General features: G+C 28.0%; 1 protein-coding gene across 2 annotated transcripts; it reads right to left on the bottom strand.

The window, feature by feature from the left end:
* Positions 1 to 5,489, bottom strand: LOC107171358 (macrophage migration inhibitory factor homolog). Of its 2 annotated transcripts, none has more exons than XM_089229255.1 (3): positions 5,187 to 5,489; positions 3,459 to 3,589; positions 1 to 195 (listed from the first exon to the last, which is right to left on the bottom strand). In XM_089229255.1, exons 1-3 carry the CDS (start codon positions 5,289 to 5,291, stop codon positions 93 to 95), a joined length of 339 nt encoding a protein of 112 aa, XP_089085381.1. In that variant the 5' UTR covers positions 5,292 to 5,489; the 3' UTR covers positions 1 to 92. The 2 variants fall into 2 exon arrangements, with proteins under 2 accessions (XP_089085381.1, XP_089085379.1); XM_089229253.1 differs by having other exon boundaries at positions 3,402 to 3,589; positions 5,187 to 5,482.
* Between the last annotated feature and the right edge of the window lie 18,701 nt (positions 5,490 to 24,190).

The raw sequence follows: 24,190 nt of genomic DNA, 5'->3' as shown, positions 1-24,190 counted from the left end.
TTATTGTTTTTTATAATTTATATTGGTTTTTATGTTATATATTATTATTATTGATGTTAAAACTTCAGTCGATGGTCATGATCGTCTGCATTTCAATCCGAAGGAAACGTACCGCTTTCAGACCAAATGCGTTTCAAAGTTCTTCCATTGTTGCCAATCAGCGCCATATCGTGTTCGTAGTAAAAAATCATGATTCTTCACATATGAAAATATAAAAATAGTATAGCATTATTATAAACAAATCGTTTTTTTTTTTTTTTTTGTATCGTTTAGTCGACGGATCTTTTATTTTGAAATTAAAATAATAATAATAACAACGATAAGTAGCATTTACACCTATATAGCTGCCCATGCGATTTATATAATATTAAAATATACACAATAGCCAAATGTAGGTGATATATGTATTATTATGTTTATGTTTTTTCATTATTATAGTACAAAAAATACCCTACAATTATATGTATGAAAAATCGAAATTACTATAAATAACTTCGATATTTTCTGTAACCTTTGATCTATTTTAGTGAATGTGAATGTTAAATTTTATTAGTGCACTACTATACGTATAAAACATTATTCCAAATATCTATGTGCTAGTATAAACAACGTTCCCAGTTTTATACTTGTAGGTACAGTGGCAGACCAAAAGGTTCAGTTTAGACGCAGCTACGGCAGCTACTTTAAGCAGCCAACTTCAAGAAGGCGTGGCGTCAAAATCTATGGTTAAGTCTGGCCGCGGCCTGACCTCAATCAGCCACATTTTATATATATACATCATAACTTTGTTATATGTAAATAATGTATATTAGATTATATTATGGAGTGGTGGCAGCAAGTATGAAATGCATTATTTAAAATATAAGCTCAGTCCACCACCACTGCGTATAGGTAGGTACACAAAAAAAATCTATCCATCATGCAATGATGAAAACCGTGATAATCTCGTACGGACAATGCTTAAAAAAATGCATGTTCACCGATATTTTATAATATTATCATATGTTTGTATATTGTATAACGTAACACAGTTTCAAATACACAAACCTATCATAATAATAGAAATAATTGTGCACGTCTCACCACCGACGACCGTATTGTTTAGTAAACGAACATCTGCAGTCGTGGTACGAGTACGCCAAATACAACAATTAATATACCAAATAACATTGCTAAATATATTATAAATATATATATATATATATATATTTTTTTTTTAAATATAATTCGTTAATATTGTTTAATTTATTTGGTTTAGATGTAAGATGCTTTAAATGTTGAGCCAATTTTTTATAAAGGCTAATAAAAATAAAACCACCGAGATTATAACCTAACCTAACTCTTTTAATAATATAGTATGTATAATATTTATGTGGTATATAGAACTAAAAATCGCCGAGAGACTTGACAAGCACCCAAATGAATAATACGCAATGCCGCATGGATAAGTATCAACACATCATATTGCATCATTAAATACTAGTTAATTCAATAGCAAACAACGATAAATCTAAAGAAGAAAAAACATAATATATACTCAAAATAATATGTATACCCACCTAAATCATTTATGCAAAGATATCAAATTATTCACTAATGACTACAGAGTGGTGGTGTGATATTGATATTGTATGACGTTACACTTATCAATATTATCATAATTGAAGGTAAACGCAATTATGATATAACGTATAACTTATTTAACATCATATAGGTACTTTTTGAATATTTATTTAATAGATATTCAATGATTTGATTATTTCAAAGACATTTATTTTGAAACCCACTTATTTTGTAACATGCAATATTATACACCGTATGTGAATCATCGTATTGAATTGTATAGTTTTTGAAGTTTATATACATCATCCTTTCATAGGGTGGTGGTAATTTATCTCTATGAATATATTTTAATGTCGGGTCAAAGGTTCAATCGTTGCATGAGTTTCTAAGTTAAGTTACTAAGTTTTTGTATTAAAATAACGTCGATACGTCATAATATTATGATATAACTATATAATTGTCACAGATAAAACACATTTTTATAATGTTTGTTGGTAATGTTATGTAATATATTATGTACGTAAGGTACGCCACAAAAGTCCCTATTACAGTATTAGGTACCCTAGTTAATTCTGCCGTGACTAGTCAAACAACTAAATACGGTTTTATTTAACTAAAATTTATAAGAAATGTATGCCCTTAAATGGAAATTGTTTTAAATTACTGTCAAAAAAACAGCATTTAAATATTGTATATATATATATATATATGGATGAATGACATTATGGATGAACTGTATATAGATACTATTACAGCATGTTTGAATGTTTCTATACAGTATTGTATAAATTGCTGCTTCTCGCATATAATTCTGTCTGAAGTTTTTTGATACAATATTATAATATTATTGTATAACACAAAATGTCTATACAATTTTACTATAAAAATTTAAAAATAAAAACTATAAAAAAAAACTGTGCTTGTATAGTTATAGAATTAACTACTTACGTGAAACCTTGTTTTACATTTTTAATTACAAGGTATAGCTGAGCTTTAACTTGGCTATAATTTTACAGTCAATAGATACTAATAAAATTATTTAAATTTAATTTTTATAATGGCATAAATAAACACAATTTTTATAAAGCCAATTATATAAATAAATTATAGTAAATAATAAAAATGTATAATATGTATAATATTATAAAACACATCACACATATATGATGATTTTATACATTGTAGGCTATAACGATTAATCACTTAAGCTGTCGAAGACATTATTTCTAAAAAAATAAAACATAGATAAATATAACGTTGACCCGGGAGAGTTTATTCATTTTAAAAATTAGTAGAGTTTATCTCTAACCCAATCGGGTTAATTTATACAATAGCTTCTACGGTGTTTGAAAACTAACAAAATCGTTACTGGACAATGCATGAGCTTATTATCTAGTAATATAATATAATGATTACGGTTTGGTCCCGTGGTATCCAAATATTATGTGTGTCTATAAAACCCTCAAACTGACCCATTCTGCAATACAAGCTATACTCTGGCACTCTGCATGTGTTATTACTGCAGGTGTTTTGTATATGGTATGAAACTAACATGTCCCAACCGGATGATTATTGTTGTAAAATTATTTTTTATGTTATAGGTATTAATTACATACTGTTACTTAATTTTCTTCACTGCCAGAGTTAATATGAACTCAAGTTTACCTACCTGATTTTTTTCCCTGGCAAAGTTTATATGGACCCAATTTTCTATGTTTTTTCCCCTGACGAATTGTTAATATTGTGGTAGAGTTTACATGCGCCTATTATTATATAATTATTCGTATGGATTATATTTCAACCTAACCTAACCTATTTGTTAAAGATGTAAATAATACCTGGACTTGGGAACTCCTAGCACGTTTTGCAAGTATTCACTGATGGCTGACACATACCGTTCAATAGCCCCTTCGTCAATCGTCGTGCTGGGCCGTAGTGATCCTCTGGTTAGGTTCATCACGACACAAGGTTCGGTTGAACCAGAAAAGTCAAACTCCTGTCCAGATCGTAGTTGGCCCATGATCACCTGCAGTCCAACACAATACCGCAAAACCACTTAAAATGTCTGTGTACTGTGTAGTATGTAGTATTTTACTATTAGTTTAGGAAATATATTACAATATTTTGATGTAATACAATAAAAACTTTTTTTTTTTTAAACCAAAAAACCTCCCCGCGATGAGATTATAATAAGTGTCTTATATTAGGTTAATATAAATCACTAGCTACATATATAGAACATTTTTTTATTATTTTAATATTTATGTTTTCGGTTTACCTAACCGTATCCTATTGACCAATCAATATCATGTTTTCTACCAAATGTTTTTTTTTAAATTATTATACATACAAGGCCTTGACTGCAAAGGTCATTGACCGTGATTGGTGTGTGCAATATAATATTTAATGATTTTAATTAGTATTTAAATAAACTAAAAAAATACATCTATCTCATACATTTAATCCTTAGTTTCAAACTGCAATTCATTTTTGAAACAATTTAAATTGTTTTTCATAGAAGTTCATAATATATTATAAATTTCACCTATTTCCCACTTATCAAGTTCTTAAGATTTTTAAATTTAGGTATCAATAGTTTTCATAATATCACTTATTCAACTTTTATACAGTCTACCTATAAATTACAAAGATTAATACAATTATTATATTATGTTATGATGTATAATATTGTACGACATAAACGGGGCGAGATTTCTCGAACGTTTCCTAATCGCGTTACGTACATACTACACTATAATATATATAATTATACTATATTGTTAGGTACACTATTGTTTACCTCTCGATCATTTGTGGCGCTTCGAATACATATCAATAAATTACGTAAAACCAGAAAAAAAAATAATAATACTAACAATCGGTAGAGTGTGTTGACAATATAGTATCATAATAATAATTAGTGTTGGTGGCAAAATTAAGTATTCTACTTGGTGAAAGTTTACGACGGCTGAAGGAATGAGAAGTGGAGATAATAAAAATAATATTTTTCGAACGATAACTTCTATAAAAGTTTATAAATTGCTTATATAATATTAATTGTAACTGAACGCAAGTGAACTTGATTTTTTTTGTCCTGTTTACAATTATTATAGTCTATGTTGTATTACAATACAAGGAAATGGTATATAGTAAATGATTGTTTGCACAAAATCGATTGCTTAAATCCAGCCGTGAGTCTGTGTTTTGATGGTTTCATATGCATATAAATTATTGTACTCGTATTTAGGGTTTTAAATTAAAGTTACTTAGAATTGAACTATACTTTGTAAATATAATCAAATACTATAATATAACTACTGTTATGTTTCTTGATAATATAAAATCATGCATGGATTGTAGAAAAATATTATTTATGTGATACACATACTATTTATAGTTGTAAAGGTAACAATATTCTGAGATCTGATTTAATGTAATTTTTTGTCCATATTAACTTTAAGATTGGCGAGTTAAATGAATTATTTTTAATTGCCTATATATTACAACTTCATCAACTTTCATCGATATTATGTTCATATGACTTATTAATTCAAGTTAATAGGTAGTCACCATTAACTTACCCGTCTTGGATAAATGATATGTATTTTGTTCTAAATATTTACTTTTTTGGGCCGGTCGAACAGCACGCATAGGAAGTCGGAAGTATTGGAAAGAAAGCCGTCGGGTAGCTGGTGGGCCGCCAAATTCGTGTCAATGGTGTAACTCATAATATTCTTGTATACTATGATTTATTCATCAAAACGTCGTAGTGACTTGTAAAATAGAATAAATATAAAGGTAACTTATAAGAAATAATTCTATATGTAAAATATATATATATATATCATATTAATAACTTAGTGTGCGCGTGTATAATTAATTCGTGGTTACGTCTCACTTACTGCAATTTTCATAACCGTCGATGGTAAAATATTATATAGTGAAATTATGAATGATATATTTATGTTGTAATCAGGGCAAATGAACTAACGACACTCGATCTTGACCCCGAAAATGTCGTCCAAACGGAGTTTTTTTTTACGCTTTATATAATATTACGATTTACGATTATGTAAAATTAGCTACCAACAGTATTTTGAAACATAAATATACAAAAGTTTATATATTATTTTATAGTGGTATTAATTTTAATTATACGTATTACAAATTAGGGGGAGAGTGGTGTAACCCGATATAAACCCGATGGAAAACAATTTAATCTTTTCACAGCTCATATATAAAATTTACAATTTTTTAAAAAAACATATAATAATGTTAATATATAATAACTGAAATTTTCAATTGAACGATGAAATTTAATGAGTTATATTTTCAGGCAATTTTTTTGAAGTAATTTTGTTATTAGCACTAACTATGGGTGGGTGTTTAAGCATTAAATATAACTATGTCATATAGACATTTTAAAAGTCATCAGTGTCTTTCAATATAGTTACATTATTCCAACATTTCCTGCAGGCACGGAATGTTTTGGTTTTTTGTACACTATGTATAAAAGTATCTGCAATGTACGGAGAATTTGGCAAATTTTACAAATACGGTTGGATTACTATTTATAATACAGTAATTGTATACAGGGTGATTATTTTATCAAACAACACTCATTATTAAAAAAAGTATTGACTTTTTTCAAAATATTTTTTTACATAGTTTCAAGTTGTTAAAAACCCAACGTTTTTATTAAAAAATTGTATTTTTAAATATTTTTTTATCCTTATCATTTTTTAAGTTTTTATTTTTTTGAATGACAACATAGAGTTTTAATTTCATATTCCAAAGCAGAATATTTTTCCGAGTATTTTGATTCATAAAAATCGAATTTAGGACGAGTAGTTTATGAGTTATAAGTATTTAAAGTTTAGATTGGCAGAGTGGAATGGTATGGGGTTACCCCGCAAAATGTTTGTCCACTACTCCACTTGTCTAAACTTTAAATACTTATAACTGATAAACTGCTGGTCCTAAATTCGATTTTTATGAATCAAAATACTTAGAAAAATATTCTGCTTTGTAATATGAAATTAAAACTCTGTTGCCATTCAAAAAAGTAAAAAACTTAAAAAATGATAAGGATAAAAAATATAATTTTTTAATAAAAACGTTGGTTTTTAACAACTTGAAACTATGTAAAAAAATATTTTTTAAAAAGTCAATACTTTTTTAAATAATGAGTGTTGTTTGATAAAAGAATGACCCTGTATACAATTATTATTTACTCCAATCACATACCTACCCAGGTACAAATGTATAGACATTATACTCTAAGTATCTAGCAAGCCTCTGTAGTGTAACGTGTAACTAATAATACCTGATCGAACACACTTTACCAGGCGTTTTTATAGGCAAATTACGTATGCGTGTTTGTATAATATAGGAAATTGGCGTCTTTGATGTTGCCTAAACTAAACTGACTATAAGGCGTATGTCACGAATTATTGTACAAGAAATAAAATTCGCCACACCTACTTAATATGTATTCTATTGTTATTTATTTATTAATTTCCACTCGTTGTTCTTAACTGTCTAATTGTTTTGATTAATTACTTGCATTATTAGTATTATTGTTATTGTTTTGTTATTTATGACTTTGATTTATATTCATTTTTAGTAAACATCAATGGTATTCGAGAAAAATATGAAGTGGAAAATTTTCCCACGGAGGAGTATATTCAGACCTGCAGTTTTTTTTTTGTTTTCTAACCATTATCATCAGACATATATATAACCTTCACAGAGCTTTTTTTCACCCTATCCGCTTTTAAAGCGCTGCTTCTGATCCTCCGTGCAATGATGGTTATACCTTATACCAGTGATATTGAATTGAGTATATGCTACTTTTATGATTTTGAATTCAGTTCATCTTAATATATTTGAATTGAGTCCGTTTAGATAAAATCGCTATAGCAATACCTAAATAGCTGGTGCCAACATTAATTTTTTAAAATCTGTATAATTAAAATTTTTAGCAGTAATTAATAAGTAATACCTATTTAACTCATGACATTATTATATTAAACACAATTATTATAATTTGTAATATTTATTAATTAATTGACTCTTTAAACTTATTATTACAATAATAATAAAAAAATAAAACGGTGTAAACGGTGTAAGCAATCACACCCATTTTTTGGGAAACTACTCAGCCAACCTCGACCGGGTATCTCCTGGGTAATGCTAATAAGCTTAAGAGACTCAAACAACCTAACAAAATTTGTTGGATTCAACTCCAATGACCCAAAAGTATTTGCGAGACTCAATTAAATATTATCCGGTTAGACATTTTTTTACATCATATATGCCCCATACTTAGTATCAAGTTTTTTCGTGACCCACTTAATTTTAACTCCTCTTAAATCACAATATTTAATTAATCTATAACATTAAACACACACACACACACACACACACACACACACACACACACACACAAGTTATCAATACTTTAAATTTCAAACAATAATAATAACGTACGTTACCTCAGCCCCCCCAATTTGATGTTTGCAATTTTTTTTGCGCCAGTAATTAGTGCTCAATTCCTGCCAATTCCGGGGTTTGCGGCAGGAATTGGCAGGAATTGCGCACTATTTACCTACTGGCGCAAAAAAAATTGCAAAAATCAAATTGGGGGGGGGGGGGGGGCTCTGGTTACGTATGTATAATAATATGGTGACGCATACCTATACACAACGATACAAAACGTACTAGTAACACTGTAGTGGAGAAAATATAATAGCGTACCGGTGACAATGTATTATTTTATATTTTTTAATTCCCGACTAAGAACAACAGACTACCACTGATGCACGTCCGACCTAGAACAGAAACAAAAAACTATAATAGGTAATTAATTAGTCACAGGAAAAAACACTTGACAACATTTAATTAAAACAATAAATCGTACAACAGTCAAAAAGGAATCAGACGAACTATTGCAATTTGTATCTGATCCACGATGTTCCGCAATATTATTGAAGCACAATCACATTATGTGTACACATACTTATAACCATGATATAACTAACAGTAATTAATAATATTAATTAATATTATCCAATTCTAATTTATTTGACTATAAATATACTAAATAGTAATTAGTATGAATGCATTAATATTTAGGATAAAATCATCTGGTTAATTTATCATGGGAAATGCAAATGAAAATAATTATCAGACATAATGGTTTAACAAAAGTAAGTAAGTCAACATTTTTAATTTCAATAGACAAGGTGAGTACAGTATTTTTTTAATAATAATAACAAAATTAATCAAAAAATATAAATAAAAATCATACAAAACCACGATATCTTAAATCATGTACAAAACTCAACGGGTGTTAAAACAATTAGATATTTTAAATGAAATAAATAATAACTGATAACTGATAACAACGTTTGTGATAACAGTCGAAGGACCAAATGACGTAGGCACCATGCGCAGAACTCTGTTGCTGTCATACCATGTTAGTTATATCATGCTTATAGCTATAAGTAGGGCTGAGGGTGAGTTGCGGCCCGACCTTTCGTTTTCGGTGTTGGAGACCGGTGAATTCCGGCCCGATAATATTTTAGGTATAGGTTAGTTGCGGCCCGAGTAATTATCATTACATATGTACCTTACTTATATAATATATATTATATTATATACCTATTACCTATGTACCGTATAAACGAATAACAATAAACGAAATGTTCAATACGTATGGGAAGTTATATTTTTGTATACTAGGTATAATATGATAAAGATAATATACATTGTTTTATCTTATTATCTGCCATATATAACTTACATTATGAAAATGCTTTGATTTTTTTTGGACATTATTATCATAATATATTACACCAATTATACTTTAATTTATTTTTTATTTTTTAATATTATGTCATAATATTAATATATTATATTATATTCTATAATTTTATGAATACTTTTATTTTCTTTACGACCAACGACCAATATTAATATAAGAACGGCAATTTATACTAGAAAATACCTACATAATATCGTGATGTTTATATACTATTACTATATATAGACATATAGTATATAATATATATATGTAATATATACATTATTGTATGGCCGCAATTCGTACGTACCTTTCATAAATCCGGGCCGCAACTCGGACGTACCTCTCATAAACCCGGGCCGCAACTCGTACGTTATTTAGGGTTTGGGCCGCAACTCACCAACACTGATAAGTAGGTACCAATCTATATTATACTAACAAGCAACAATAATATTATATTATGATAACATTTATTTCAGTACGACTTCACAAAAACAATAACGAATCGTGGATAAAGTTGTTGGTGATAATTTGTATACAGTGTCCCGTGAGGATTTACCCATTGCGATATCTCCCGAAATAATGGTGATATCTCGGTGAATTCTGGTTTTGTAATTAGATTCACAGTGACAAGATCTATAATTATTTCATATTTTAATTTATTTTAATGTTTTGGTAAAAAAGTTAAGAAATATATTTTTTTATTTAATTATTTCCAAAAAAATTAAAGATAGCCATTTTGTAGAGTTTAATTTTCTGAAAATATTGAAGTTTCAACATTTTATTTTCATTAATTTCCCGATTTTTAATATTTTTTTTAATTTCGAGAAAAATTGCGAATTATTTAACAACGTAGTCCGTAATGTTATCAAACATGTAACCCACCGCGACGCGCGCATTCCCATACAGCCGGCCGAATACTTTCCGTGTTCCTAATAGTTATACATTTATAATCATATTTTATTTCTTCAAAACTAGAAAAAATATTAAAAATTGGGAAATTAATGAAAATAAAATTTTGAACGTCAATATTTTTAGAAAAATAAACTCTACAAAATGGATATCTTTAATTTTTTTTTGGAAATAATTAAATAAAAGAATATATTTTTTAAATTTTTTACAAAAATATTAAAATAAATTAAAAAATGAAATAATTGTAGTTCTTATCCCTGTGAATCTTATTATAAAACCAGGATTTTGATATCTCCATTATTTCATGAGATATCGCAATGGGTAAATTCTTGCGTGACACCTTGTATAATATGCTATGTCGTGGGAATAAGGGACGAAGTAAACAAAACTTAAGCCACATAGAACATAATGAATAATAATATACATTAAAAAGGTATATATTATATTATATTATTATAAGGTTTATATCATATTATTTTAAATATATAGATACCTAGTTTACAATCGAAATTTCGATAAAATACGATAACGTTAGATTTATTTCACGAGAAATGAACAATAAAATTGATGAAAATTAAAAACAAAATCGTACTCAATACATAACTATGATACACGCGTGTTTTATGCTAATAAACTATGCATTTTCAACCTTTATTAATAAATAACAAAAATACACATGTGATTTGGTTTTTTAGCGTAAATATTAACTTCTATAAGACTAATCTCGCTGTCTTGTTAAAGGTTCTGATTCGACATCGATGGGCAGATTACTAATATATAAAATCTTCTATTGCTCGTTACATCGTCAAGTTTGTATAATTTATGCGTACCTACCAATTATAACATTATAATATTATACTATTAATTATACGTAGGTAAACAGTCCATTTTCAGATTTTATCTCGAAATTTCTTTGTAGTGCGTATTTATTTAATCCAAATTTTTATTGGATTATACATGGTGTATTTTACAAGTTAAAAAATATAGTTGCTAACTTATTGCCTATACCCATGTATTATGTTTTAAAGTAAGAATATAGAATTTTTAAATGATTCGTTATCTTTAATAGGATCGGATAGCCTCATTATTAAATACACAAATTAACAAAAGTCTAAAAAAACGCGTTTATTTCATGTATCGTGTAATGCGACCTCATAATATAATGAATTCATTGTTACGAATTTGCTCTAATGAGTCTATTTGCACGCGTATGGCCACTGCATTTCAAACATAATATTTTCTATACATCACTATTATACTCTGAAGTAAGCTCGCATAGTGTATCATATAATGAATTAATAAAAATATGAACATCATATATTTCCCATTAAAATTATTTTCATGCTGTCGATATATCTTACTTCCGTATATACTAAACATATGTTTAGTTCTAATCCACTATAAGTTTATAATAGGAAGTATAGACACATATGTATATGAATTATTGAAGAACCATTCATTTAAAAAAAATTATAACTTTTTTATTTTAATACATTTTTGTTATCAGTGCATGTATTGTGTTGTACATTTATTATTTTATAATAATATATCAGTAAATATATCTGTACATTTTTAATTTGTGTATAAATAAAATTGCATTAATCATTAAAATACGTTAAAAAGGAACAAACGAGTCATTGATTTACAAGAAACTGTAACTTTTCTATTTTAAAACTTAAATATATATTTGTTTATATAAGAAATAAATTGCATGTATTATATAATTTAATATAATTATATGCATTAAAAACATCGCAAATTTGTTATAGCTTTCCTAAGAAAACCCATCTATACAATACAATTTAAACCTTCTGCTAACGATAACTTTAATATAATTGTTAGTGGAAATCACATACAATTAACACAATTAATTGTATAATTTTAAGATTAATTTTAAAATTTTAAAGTTAATTATCCTTAAGACGACATCAAAATGCATTTTCTAAAAAATACGAAACGTCAAACTACAAAATAATGTCTTTTCCACTGTTTATTGTATCATGAGGTCAGAGTAACTTTCATTTTTATCTTGCTCTTGGTAGTACGAGATGAACGTATTATAATCAGTGGGACGAACATGATATGATAACATTTATGTTTGTAAAATACTATTGACCTTGATCAAGTCATGTGCCATGTCTTTCTAGCTTATGTGTTGAAATCTAATACGCCGTTTTTGAATACCTAATAGCTATATTACTTTCAATTTTATCTATTTTTCTTGTTTAACAGGTTTAAACATAATGGAGGAACCTATAGTAATATTGCAATGAAAAATATATCAAAAGAAAAATGAGGTTATATAATAAAAAATAGTTATTAATAAAGAAATTTGTACGCATTATAAGTATTTAATTAAGTTGTGAACAAAAGATAACTTTTTGAAAATTTCTATCAAGATACTATATTATTTATAATTAAATTTCAAAGAACAACTTCTGAAATATTAAAATGTAGATATTTAGCTACCAAGGATAGTTTTTAAATATGATTTTTAATAAACATATAATAAATGTTTATAAAATCTATTGTTTATTATAAGCTGACAATTTTTACAAGCTATAAAATATTGATAGACAACTATTATTTATTATTATTTCAAATCATCTTAGACTCCATGATATCATCCAAATATTTTATCCTAATAACTTATTACTTTAAAAATATTCAAAGATATCATCTAACGAAAAAATTATTTAAAAGAAAAGGATGATTCTCGTTTTGATGATGTGATAAGTTGATATATAATGTACAGCAATATAATAATATTACTTATTGTGATTCATCAAGTATTAAAGAAACAGTCTCATTAATACTAGTTCTTACAAAAATAAACTTGTAGTTTGAAGTATAAACTTTATTTAGAGAAACGATCCGAGTGAAACAGATAATAATATTATAATATCCGACAAGGACCAGTCGAATCAGCAATCTGTCTTAACCTAACCTAACGAAATAATAAAAATATTTTTTTAAGAATAATTTTGTTTATAATGACTAAAAATTATCTAAGAAAAAAATATTTTCAAAAACGTGAATTATTTTTGTATATAAATAATGAATGTCTAACATTCAACGGATCAACTGGTATAGACATATTATAGGGGCTTACCTAGTTATTAACGTTTTTACTTGTAGGATACGACTGAAAATAACTTACAAAACTGCAGTGTCAGTTTGGGTCTATTCGACCATAACACCAAAATCAATATAATTGTAGTAGATACCTGATACATCATAAAATGATGCACGGATAATGTGCGTAACATATTTTTTATGGCCGTTAGAAGTGCTCATAGGCACAAAACACGACGAATATAACCACATTTCATGATTCAAATGTTCACATCGATTATTATAATTTATAATAAACGTTTTTTTCTTTATCTTCTTTTATCACAGATACACCATTATGAATTATGATATCGTGGGACCTGAATCGTATTATGATTTATGGTATATTATGGTCTATGAGTGATTCACGCCTATATGCTCACCTGTCTTTTTAAATTAATCAATGAATTTATTCAAGTTGTAACATATATTACGTAAAAAAATTATAAAATTATAATATGTTGTATATTTCTTACATACATATAGATATATAATAAAAATTTAAATACTGACAGCGATAACGCGATGTATAAATATTGTTTCCTTATAATAAAAACTATGGACTTGAATTGAGGTAAGTCAAAGATGAAAATGTTCAGTTATATACTTATATACATCTTTAACAGTAAGTGAACAAACAATATTGTTCAATTTTAAAGTTAATCGATAAAATATTAATTTAATTCGGATAAAAACAAGAAATTTTTTTTTTAAATAGATTTATCAATGAAGATTAATGTTTATAATATGAGATACATTTCCAATATATTGTGGGGAAGAGAATTGTTTCTACAAGGACCTAATTGTATGATTATTTTGATCTCTCAAAAAGCACTTAATCGCGAGATCAACTAGTGTGACGTTCGTCTTTTTAATACATATTGTAAGTTTTATATGCTATTATAAATTAGCACATTTTTCTAACGACTCGGAACGAATTTTGTTTTATGAATACCCGATGCAGCAGTATCACGTATAACATATCCATAAAATGGTATAGTGGAAGAAAAAAAATATGTGACTTTTCAACGCACGGGATGTGTATTGTAAGTGGATTATTATACGTATATGTTATTATAACTTATAATATTAATGTATTATATAATACGAGTATCGTGTGTGTGTTTGTATGTGTTACGTGCTCAGATCGCATTCGAACGCATGAAAAAAATGAAAATGAAAAGAACCATTGTTATGATCGAAATATGTATTTTATATATTTTTATTTATAATAATATTATTAGTATTATCTTATATTATATTACCTACCATCTACCTCTTATTCTGAACCACAGGAACAAACAATTTATGTTTTTAAACGTGTTTATTCATATCGAAAACAGAAATTATGAAAATATTTAGGAGTCATACTTAATATTGTTTATATGTGTAAAAGTATAGGTAAACTATTTATGTTTATAGCTTTTTTTAATTACAACCACTAATAGGTTATTATGGCATATTCAGTTATTCAGTAAGTAATAACTAATAATATATCATCATCATCATCAACAGGTTCACGGTCCATTAAGGACCTGCGCTGCCACTAGTAAGCCTCTCCATTTTTCTCTGTTCAAAGTCCAGTCTAACGTTGCATCCTCATCTATTAGTCTCATATCCTTTTCCACTGTGTCTTTCCATCTTGTTCTTGGTCTTCCAAGTGGACGTTTTTTATTTATTTTTCGTATCAGAACATTCTTTAATAAATCTCCATCCGCTCTCCATACATGTCCTAACCACTCTAGGCGTTTACATCTTATATATGTGAGTATATTTATAAGTATACTAATAAGATATAATAAAATTATTTTAGGGGGTGGAGTGGCCGAGCGGACTAAGGCGTCGGTTGCGACGCACGCAGTCGCCGGTTCAAATCTCGGTCACGGGCGGCATCGCTAGTTAAAACCTTACAGTAACTTCCCCTACAGTTCCCCAGGCTAATGACCTCAGTTGTCGAAGCCCTAACCATAAAAAAAAAAAAAATTATTTTAAAACTAAAGAAAACATTTAATTTTTAATATCTAACAATTTTTTTTTTTTTTTTTTTTTTTAATCGTTTTAATATGACATACAAATCTCATTACTGTATATTTCCGTATGTTTTCAAATCCGCTCAATGCTCCTTCTCCAGTAAATAAAACTACATGAAATACACAGAAAGAGCCTGAAACACCTGTTCTCATTATACGCTCCTCCTCCAATATTTAAATTATATGGATGGGGATAATAAACACTTGTTATTAATATTATAAGTTGCATAAAATGTTATAAAATTAAATATAGAAAATTATTTAAAATGTAAAAATACCCATGTATTAACACTGTTTGTATATTAAGAGGACGTGATACCCGCATGTGTTGTTACTTGTTTCTGTCTTACAAGTGCGTATAACATGGCAATTTTTACGTTCAGTAGTATACGTGTATCTCTGTTAGTTTAAAATGTATATTGAATTGACCTCTAATAAAATTTAAGAGACCGCTACACCCGCCATGTGTTGTCTCTGTCTTTCACGCGTACTACATGGCAAATTTTCGTTCGCTAGATTCAATAGTATGCTGTTAGTTTTGATATTAGAGTGAATTGACCCATTATCAAACTTTTAGGTAAGATCATTATTTGTGTTATCATCATGGTTTTTTACGATATTTTAATTTTTAAATGAGTTATGCGAATTTTCAAATATTCACATTTAACATGCTCATAACTCATTTAAAAATTAAAATATCGTAAAAAACCAACATGAGAACACAGATAATGTTTTTACCTAAAAGTTTGATAATGGGTCAATTCACTCTAATATCAAAACTAACAGCACAATTATATTGAAACTCGTGAACGAAAAATTTCTATGTAGTACGCGTGTAAGTAGGGTTGCCACCTTTGAAAGATGGCAGACCCGGAGATGAAATAGGCTAATAAGCAAAAAAAAAAGGTAAATACAATTTTACTATATTATATACCTATGTGTATAACAGATAAAATTTAAAATATAATTAATAAAATGTATAACAATTTGAAAAAAAAAGTTAATTTAATCACATATTTTATTATATGTTGAAAAGTACAAAATATGTTTATTGTTTATTTATGTTTAAAATCGTAAATAACATTTTTTTTAATTTTCAATATTAGAACATATTAGACAGAATTAGAACTAATTTTACGATAAACTGGAGAATAATTCACTGAACCCGTAGCCCGTAGATTTATTTGTAAAACCTGAGTATCCGGGCGAAACCCGGAGAGGTGGAAACTCTACATGTAAGACAGAGACAATACATGCGGGTGTAGTGTCCTCTTAAATTATTAGTTATTATCTAGACAACCTCATAAGCATTTTATCATATTTTATTAAAGCGAGTTATGAGTATTTAAAAATTTTAAATAGTTTTTACATATTAAAATACTCATAACTAGCTTTAAAATTAAAATATTATAAAAAACATGTGAGTTTTCTAGATGATAATATTACCTTTAAATTTTATTAGAAGTCAATTCACTCTAAATTTTAAACTAACACAGCTACATGTGTTCTGCTGAGCGTAAAATTTGGTACGTTACGTTTTTGTAAGACAGAGACAACACATTGCGGGCATCAAGTTCTTTTAATATTATACTTAATAATTATTGGCAACAATAGTATATTATCATATTAATATTTTAAATTTATTATATAAATTTTTTTTTTTGGTCAAAAAGCGAATCGATATATTGTTTTAAATTTGGTCGAAAAGTGAATTGGACGAAAAGGGAAGGGTACGATTTCGGTCGAAAAGTGAATCGGCCGAAAAGGGAATGGAACGGTTTTGGTTGAGAAATGACTCGCCCGTACTTTTAGTAATTTTTTAGTATCGATGTATTTTTATTGCCTATGGGTTAGAGTGTGATACGCACATTGATTCTTACAATTACTGTAAAATATTCCAAATTTCCATAAAACCTAATTGGTAAAACAATATTTGCTCTTGGTCGAATGTAGGTAATTTGTATTAATTAGCAATATTACCGTTGTATAATATTATAATGTATTAAAAATATAATATATACTTATAAAATATTAGTTGTTTTTAATTAAGCAATTTTTTTCTCTTGGGTTTGTATTAATTATAATATTTTAGTGATATAATGATAATATTTATAGTTTTTTTAGAACATATAATAGTATATGGACCTTATTATTATATAGACTACAATGTAATCGATTTTTAAACATAAAACACGACCACAATGTTTATATTAATATGCGTAACACCCATTCCGAATTAAGTGCACATTACTATAAATTATAATTACACCATTGCTATAAATAATTGCAAATTTGATGCCTTAAGTTAGAAAATCGTCAACAGTTGTTAAAAGACGATATATTTTTAAACTTCTGCTATAATTAGAATTAACTAATATATTAATATCTGTAATATTTTGATTTTTACACATACATTGTATATGAATTGAATATTAAATTACAGTATTTATTAAAACGACGCTTCACTTCACTATACTATACAGATACATAGGCGTGCGCACAGGGACAGCAAGGTGTGCTCTTGCTGCCCCTGGACGGTTTGAATATATTTGTATGGGCCGAACTATATAATAATAACATAATAATACTTATATAACCGTATTATAATAATAAAGAATAATGTGTTGTTGATATTTGATGTATTTTTAATTTTGATATGGTATACCGGTATTGAGCAAAAACAATCTATGATTAACCAATGATTATCGTTTAAAATATTTTTATTTAAAGGTCAAAGGTTAAATTTTGATTTTGAGCTTAAAAATGTTAACTTAATACCCATGTATGGGCCGGTAAAAATATTCGCTGCCCCTGACTTGAAACTCTGCGCACGCCTATGTACAGATATTAAAACTAATACCTAAATACATAATGATACTATTAATAATACCTACTAGTAAAACACATTTTTTTTACACAATTTAAGGAGTGTCATGTGATGATATAAACTTTTTATTTTTTAAATGAGAATCATATTTTTAACAAAACATTTTAAAGCAGATGATTTTGTTGATGTACATATCTAAATCAAAATTAAAACAAGTTATTTATGAGTTATAAAAATATAGATATTCATAAACTAAGGATGATAATTTTACTAAACTATAAAATATTTGTGATATTTTATCTAGTAATTGTTATTTGCTAAACTCAAATAATTTAAAAAAAATTTAAAATGTTTATAAATTATCTATGACAGTAATATATTTTTATATTTATCGATATGAACGACTATAAATCTGATTGACGAATACGTTTGTGTGACATAATCCGGTAATATGTAAATGAACAATACTTTTTATACGGTATATTTTATTATCATTGTTATAATTATTATAGTTATTATTCACAACACATCGTTTGGTTTTTATATATTATCGCTCTCGGGGCACGTAACCTGTCGTACACCGCTATCATTATATTCGTTATAACAATATTGAATATTAGTGTAATATGCGGATGCGCGTTTGTTCTGGGTTTACTTTTTTATAACAGCGCGATGATCGACGATATTTTATAATTGATTTCTAATATTTCATTTGGTGATTTTGTAGTCCACCGCCGCGCCGGTAGATAGGTACGTATAGATAGGTAGGTACCTATCTTGTATACAAACGAGAAACACTCGTGTGTCGATTACAAAACGATTCGGACATCGTTTTACCCGCGGTGCAATCACAAGTAGGAAAAAAAAGTGCAAGATACACGTTTCCGGTGTTAGGTAACGTGCAAAATATTATATATTTCTCGAAGCCAAACTGTGCGATCAGAAAACAACTGATATAATATTATTGCGTTACGACGACACGAGCATGTCGTTTCCTTGACAAATAAAACGTTATATTATTATGTTATTATTATTACTATAGCAATATAGCTCCCTATCTATACATCCACGAACGAATGTTACTCATATGGAGTCATATACATTAAATTGTGTAGGTATACGTTTATACAATTTATAAATTGTATTTAGTTTAAAAAATATCCTTTAAAATAATTTCAACCGTTTATAGTCTCCGGCTATGGTTTACAGTAAGCGATGCGTACCCAAGTCAATAGGTCATCCATTATCATCATAAATCATAATTCGTAATATTGAAATTAATAATCATTAAAATAAACGAGAATTTCCACAATAATATTATTGTTTACCGAAATACTGACTTTATTCCCTCTCCGACGACGATAACGACAACGATGATTTTGATTATGATGATAATAATATAGTATAACAACATAAAAAATTAATTCTCGAACAGAATAATGCGTTTACACAATCGATGGACTACCACTTCAATGCTACATAATATTATTTATATAATATTATTATTATATTGTATTTTTAGGTACCTACCTATAATAAACTATAATATTATGTTTGCTCTTCGCGGCGTTACGGTCGCGTTGACATCATCACAAGGCATGCAGGACGTTCCTAAACGCGTCAACACCGTAATACAATACAATTATCTTATATTATATTTTAAGTTTATTGTATTTCAAGGAATTACTTTGTAAAATAATCATTAAATTACGACACTCCGCCGGAACATCCGCGAACTGTGCTCGGCGTGTACGTGATGATGGCATCATTTATTCCCTATAATTTTTTATGCATTGTATACATTGTTGCAGCGATATGCATTATCTAGATAATTTTAACATTCCAGTTATTTGCTTCAATAAAACGCTTATCTAAAATAATTTTTTTCTGAAGAAAAATTTCCAATTTTATTTGACGTATAATTAGTTTTAGAGCAGGTAGTTGTTAATTTTTTAAAGTATTCATTGGACTTTATTTTTAAGTTCTATTTGTAATTATATGTATGTTTATGTGTAAAGTAAGTTTATTAAGTGTACACTTATATTACACCGGTGGGTAGTCGTATTCTATACTTGTCATGTGAGATTTTTTGGATACAATATGACGAATGGGGAAATACTAGGAGTACGATAGTTACAGAAACTCTCAACAGAGGGCGCTAACGTCGACCAATTAGAGAGCACGCTCACCTCACTCAAAATGGCATAAATTTGGATAAAAATCGACGAATGGTAACAGTTTCAGCCATGCATTCAAGATGTCAACATCAAACCCAGTTTGAAGTCTTGACAGTGGGCCGATGCCAACAGCCAACATGTCAACGACCAGTGAATATTACGGCAGCAATCAGCAGTAAATAACCGACGGACAAACACCTAAAACCGCCGTTTCATAATGAATATCAATATACCCCACCTTAGTGTTTGTTCGCTTAACAATCGTTTCGCTACCAACAGTAATCTTGACGACCATGGCAGCTAAATACCATGAGTAAGATCAGCGAATAAACGCATAAGACATAAAACACCCGTTTTCACGGCGAGACCGACATATCCTCGCCTTCTTGTTTTATTTGCCACGAACCTTCGTATCTGGCTCTCGGTGATCAAATCAATGGCAGTTGAATCTGATGAACACAGATGGAGACTACATAACAACTTTATTTCTATCCATAACTTTCCATCAAGTTAGGTGTGCCTTCTCTCAAACCACCTATTGGGTTGTGTACTTTTCCATCCTGTTTGCCCCCACCATATATACCGTGTACTCTTCCTTGCCCGGAAAATAGACTTGGATAACGTCCGGTAATTGTCGGTGGTTGATAAGGACAAGAGAAGCTCTATGATTAGACGATCTCACCGGTAGGTTTTGTAAATAACCATATATATATTTATTATATCGTTAATATTTAACACAACAATAAAGGGGCAAAATAACAGTACCCGTGATAACATAAGATTTATGTTATAATTTATTCCAAGTCCAATTATGATATCTAGTAATTTAATTTGTTTCTTTTTTAGGTTATGTAACCTAAGCGAGAATTGTATAAATTTTAAAATGATAAGATTTCTTTGTTATGTGCACGATCACTATTTGTGACATGAGGAAAACTTCAAGATTCTCATGTAGGTAACGTTATTATATATTTTCTAAAGTTTTAGAAATTTTTACAATATTCTGCCGGTTTATATTAACTATTGATTTCATGTATTATTTGCCATCTTTAAAAGTCCGTTCACGTGTCATAGTCATCAAACTCAAACCAATTAAAACATTTTAAAAATGAGTGCTAAAACCAAAAAAAAAAAAAAAATACCGAATTATTATTTGTTAATAATTTAAAACAATGTTTTGTGTCTGTATTATAATATATAATAAATATCTTCTCGTATAATATGCTTTTGACCGCCAGTGACCTGATAATTATCCATTGTCCATAATTATTCACAATACTTATTGTAAACTTAAAATTTGATATTATATATTGTGCAAACGCGTAAAATACATAATATTATGTTAACTGCGATCTACATAATCGATAATATCATATATGGCCAATATTAATTATATATATAGATGTATCTACGCGTTTGTAATAGTAAATTGTGGAATTAGTTACGTAGTTTTATTTTATAATTAGGTGTACTACCGTATTGAGGGCTAATGGGCCGTGTTCGACTTGTTTATGATTGAACTTAGGATGAGACAAATAACAATCACCCGCCAGTATAAATTATTAATCGGCTGATTATGTCTATACATATATCTTAGTTTCTTGCAGTCCCCACATGAACATTATTATATGTATTATTATTATTATGATTACCGTTATCCATATTATATTGATCGCTGATGTTTGCTTATAAAATAAATAATTCAAATTTAGAACTTTTTGAATTCTTGGATATTTTTTGTTTCAATCGATTTTAGAATATCCCAGATAAAATATTATAATAATTATTATATAATTTTGTTTTTTGGAATGTTAATGTATTATATGTTCCTATGTACCTACAAAGTTTGCTTGGAACATTCTAAAACTGTAATATCTTACCAAAAAAATTTAGGTACTATACTTATGTTCAGCAAATTTATACTTTTTTTTATATAGAAACTATGTATATTACAAAAATGCATATTATTTTCATAAACATACTGATTAATGTTTATCATACATTTCATTTAAGAACATACATTTTTTCACAATATTCATATATAGAATATAACGAGGAACATTTTTAGTGCGCCCACGTTGACAATTATTATCGATAATTCGGTTCGGTTAGTTCGGTTTGCTAAATATTTTGTTCACATAATTTTCATCGCATGTAACACTGTAAAATTATTATGAATTAACCGTGATGTTAGGTACTTAATTATTAGACCATGTACACTGTGTACAGTATTCACAAGCTATAAACGTTAAAATGCCGTTTTAACAGTTGTCGAGCTAGTTTACGGCAATATACCGCTATATATTATAATTTACAACATTGTGACATTGTGTATAATACTCGGGAGATCTGTCTCCTGCTAGCTTCGTATACCAAATTGCATTCAATCATTTGTGTTAGTTACAAGGTTATAATAATATTCTACTATAAAAATCTGAATGCAAAATAAAATATAATACAGACATTACGTGATTATTTATAATAATTCATCTTCAAAATAATTGCATTCAACCCTGGTTCTCCACAACTAAAATCATAAAAATATAACATAATATAATATATGTTTAACTGACCAGCATTTATTCTTTAATTTTATAGTCTCTTACTCTCTTTCCACGTAACAAGATAATCCAACTTTCTTAAAACTTTGAATAATTTGACCGAATTTTGGTTTTTCAGAATATGTAAGCTCTATTGTGTAGATACGCATCACGTATTAATGTTGAGGAAGTTTAAATTGTTCGAGGAGACAGAAAATGTTTGTAGATATCTTAAAGTCATTTTTTAAAGACAAAACATTACCTACAACTAATTCACATTTTTTTGACATACAATCTACATCTTAATACTGATGCTCATTTGTTTATCCACTGTCTAATTTTTGTTTCTTTGATTTCTTTTCGCGTTTTCGTTCATTGTTTCTCTGCTTATTTTACTTTTTTTATTTTTAGTGATCTTCCCTTCATCTTATATCAAACTTTATTTTTATCAATCTTAAAATTACAATCAAGCTCTTAATATTGGTAATGGTAATTATTTTAAAAATCTATTTTGAAAAACATTTTGTATAGGTAATGGAATGGTTAAAAATATTATTGTCTATAAATTCTATTTGATATCCATCAAAGTTTTATCTTGTATATTAAATTTTAATCGGTGACATCGATTTGCGTTTTAATTGTGGTTATGACGGCAGGAATTGGTGACCTTTGTTAAGCAGCTAACATGGCCTATTGTGACTATATGGGATTCATATAAATATGTTAAATGAGAAATATTTTATAACACTTGCTGTAAATAATATCGTGGAAAGTTCCAACATATTAAATGGGTATGAGGTGTCTATCGTAGTGAATTAACATAATTCTTACAACATTTGTAGGTAAGTACTTACTTTTCTCTGGTTTTTATAAAAATTATTAAATGATTACGGAAGAAGAAAATAACCACATAATATCATTAATTCGCGTATTTACACGCGTACGACTGTGGAATATGTCAAAACTTCAAGTCGGAAAGTCTTAATAACATTATAAATACGATATAAATATATTAGGATTATGAAATTAGTATTGTACAATATTATGTAGATACTTATAATGCACAGAATGCACATAATAATAATAATAATAATAATATGAAACCTAAGACTTTATCAAAAATATCATCCCAATCAAATATAACTATTATGTTTATCATAAGATATAAATTCATTTCTTTTCCAAACAGTCGTAAGACGACGCGTCATGAATTTCACTTT

The sequence above is a fragment of the Diuraphis noxia genome, unplaced genomic scaffold, assembly GCF_037042655.1.
Source record: "Diuraphis noxia isolate RWA-SAM2 unplaced genomic scaffold, SU_Dnox_SAM2 contig0005, whole genome shotgun sequence".
NCBI lineage: Eukaryota > Metazoa > Arthropoda > Insecta > Hemiptera > Aphididae > Diuraphis > Diuraphis noxia.
This window is presented reverse-complemented; position numbering and strand designations above follow the sequence as displayed.

Bases quoted from the DNA above. Each gene is read 5' to 3' on its own strand.
- LOC107171358 (XM_089229253.1), bottom strand. From the start codon at position 5,291: ATGAGTTACACCATTGACACGAATTTGGCGGCCCACCAGCTACCCGAC. The intron at 3,590-5,186 runs GTAAATATTTAG...GTTGGACTGCAG, and splicing joins TGTTCGACCGGCCCAAAAAA to GTGATCATGGGCCAACTACG. The intron at 196-3,401 runs GTATTATTTACA...TCATATGTGAAG, and splicing joins CTAGGAGTTCCCAAGTCCAG to AATCATGATTTTTTACTACG.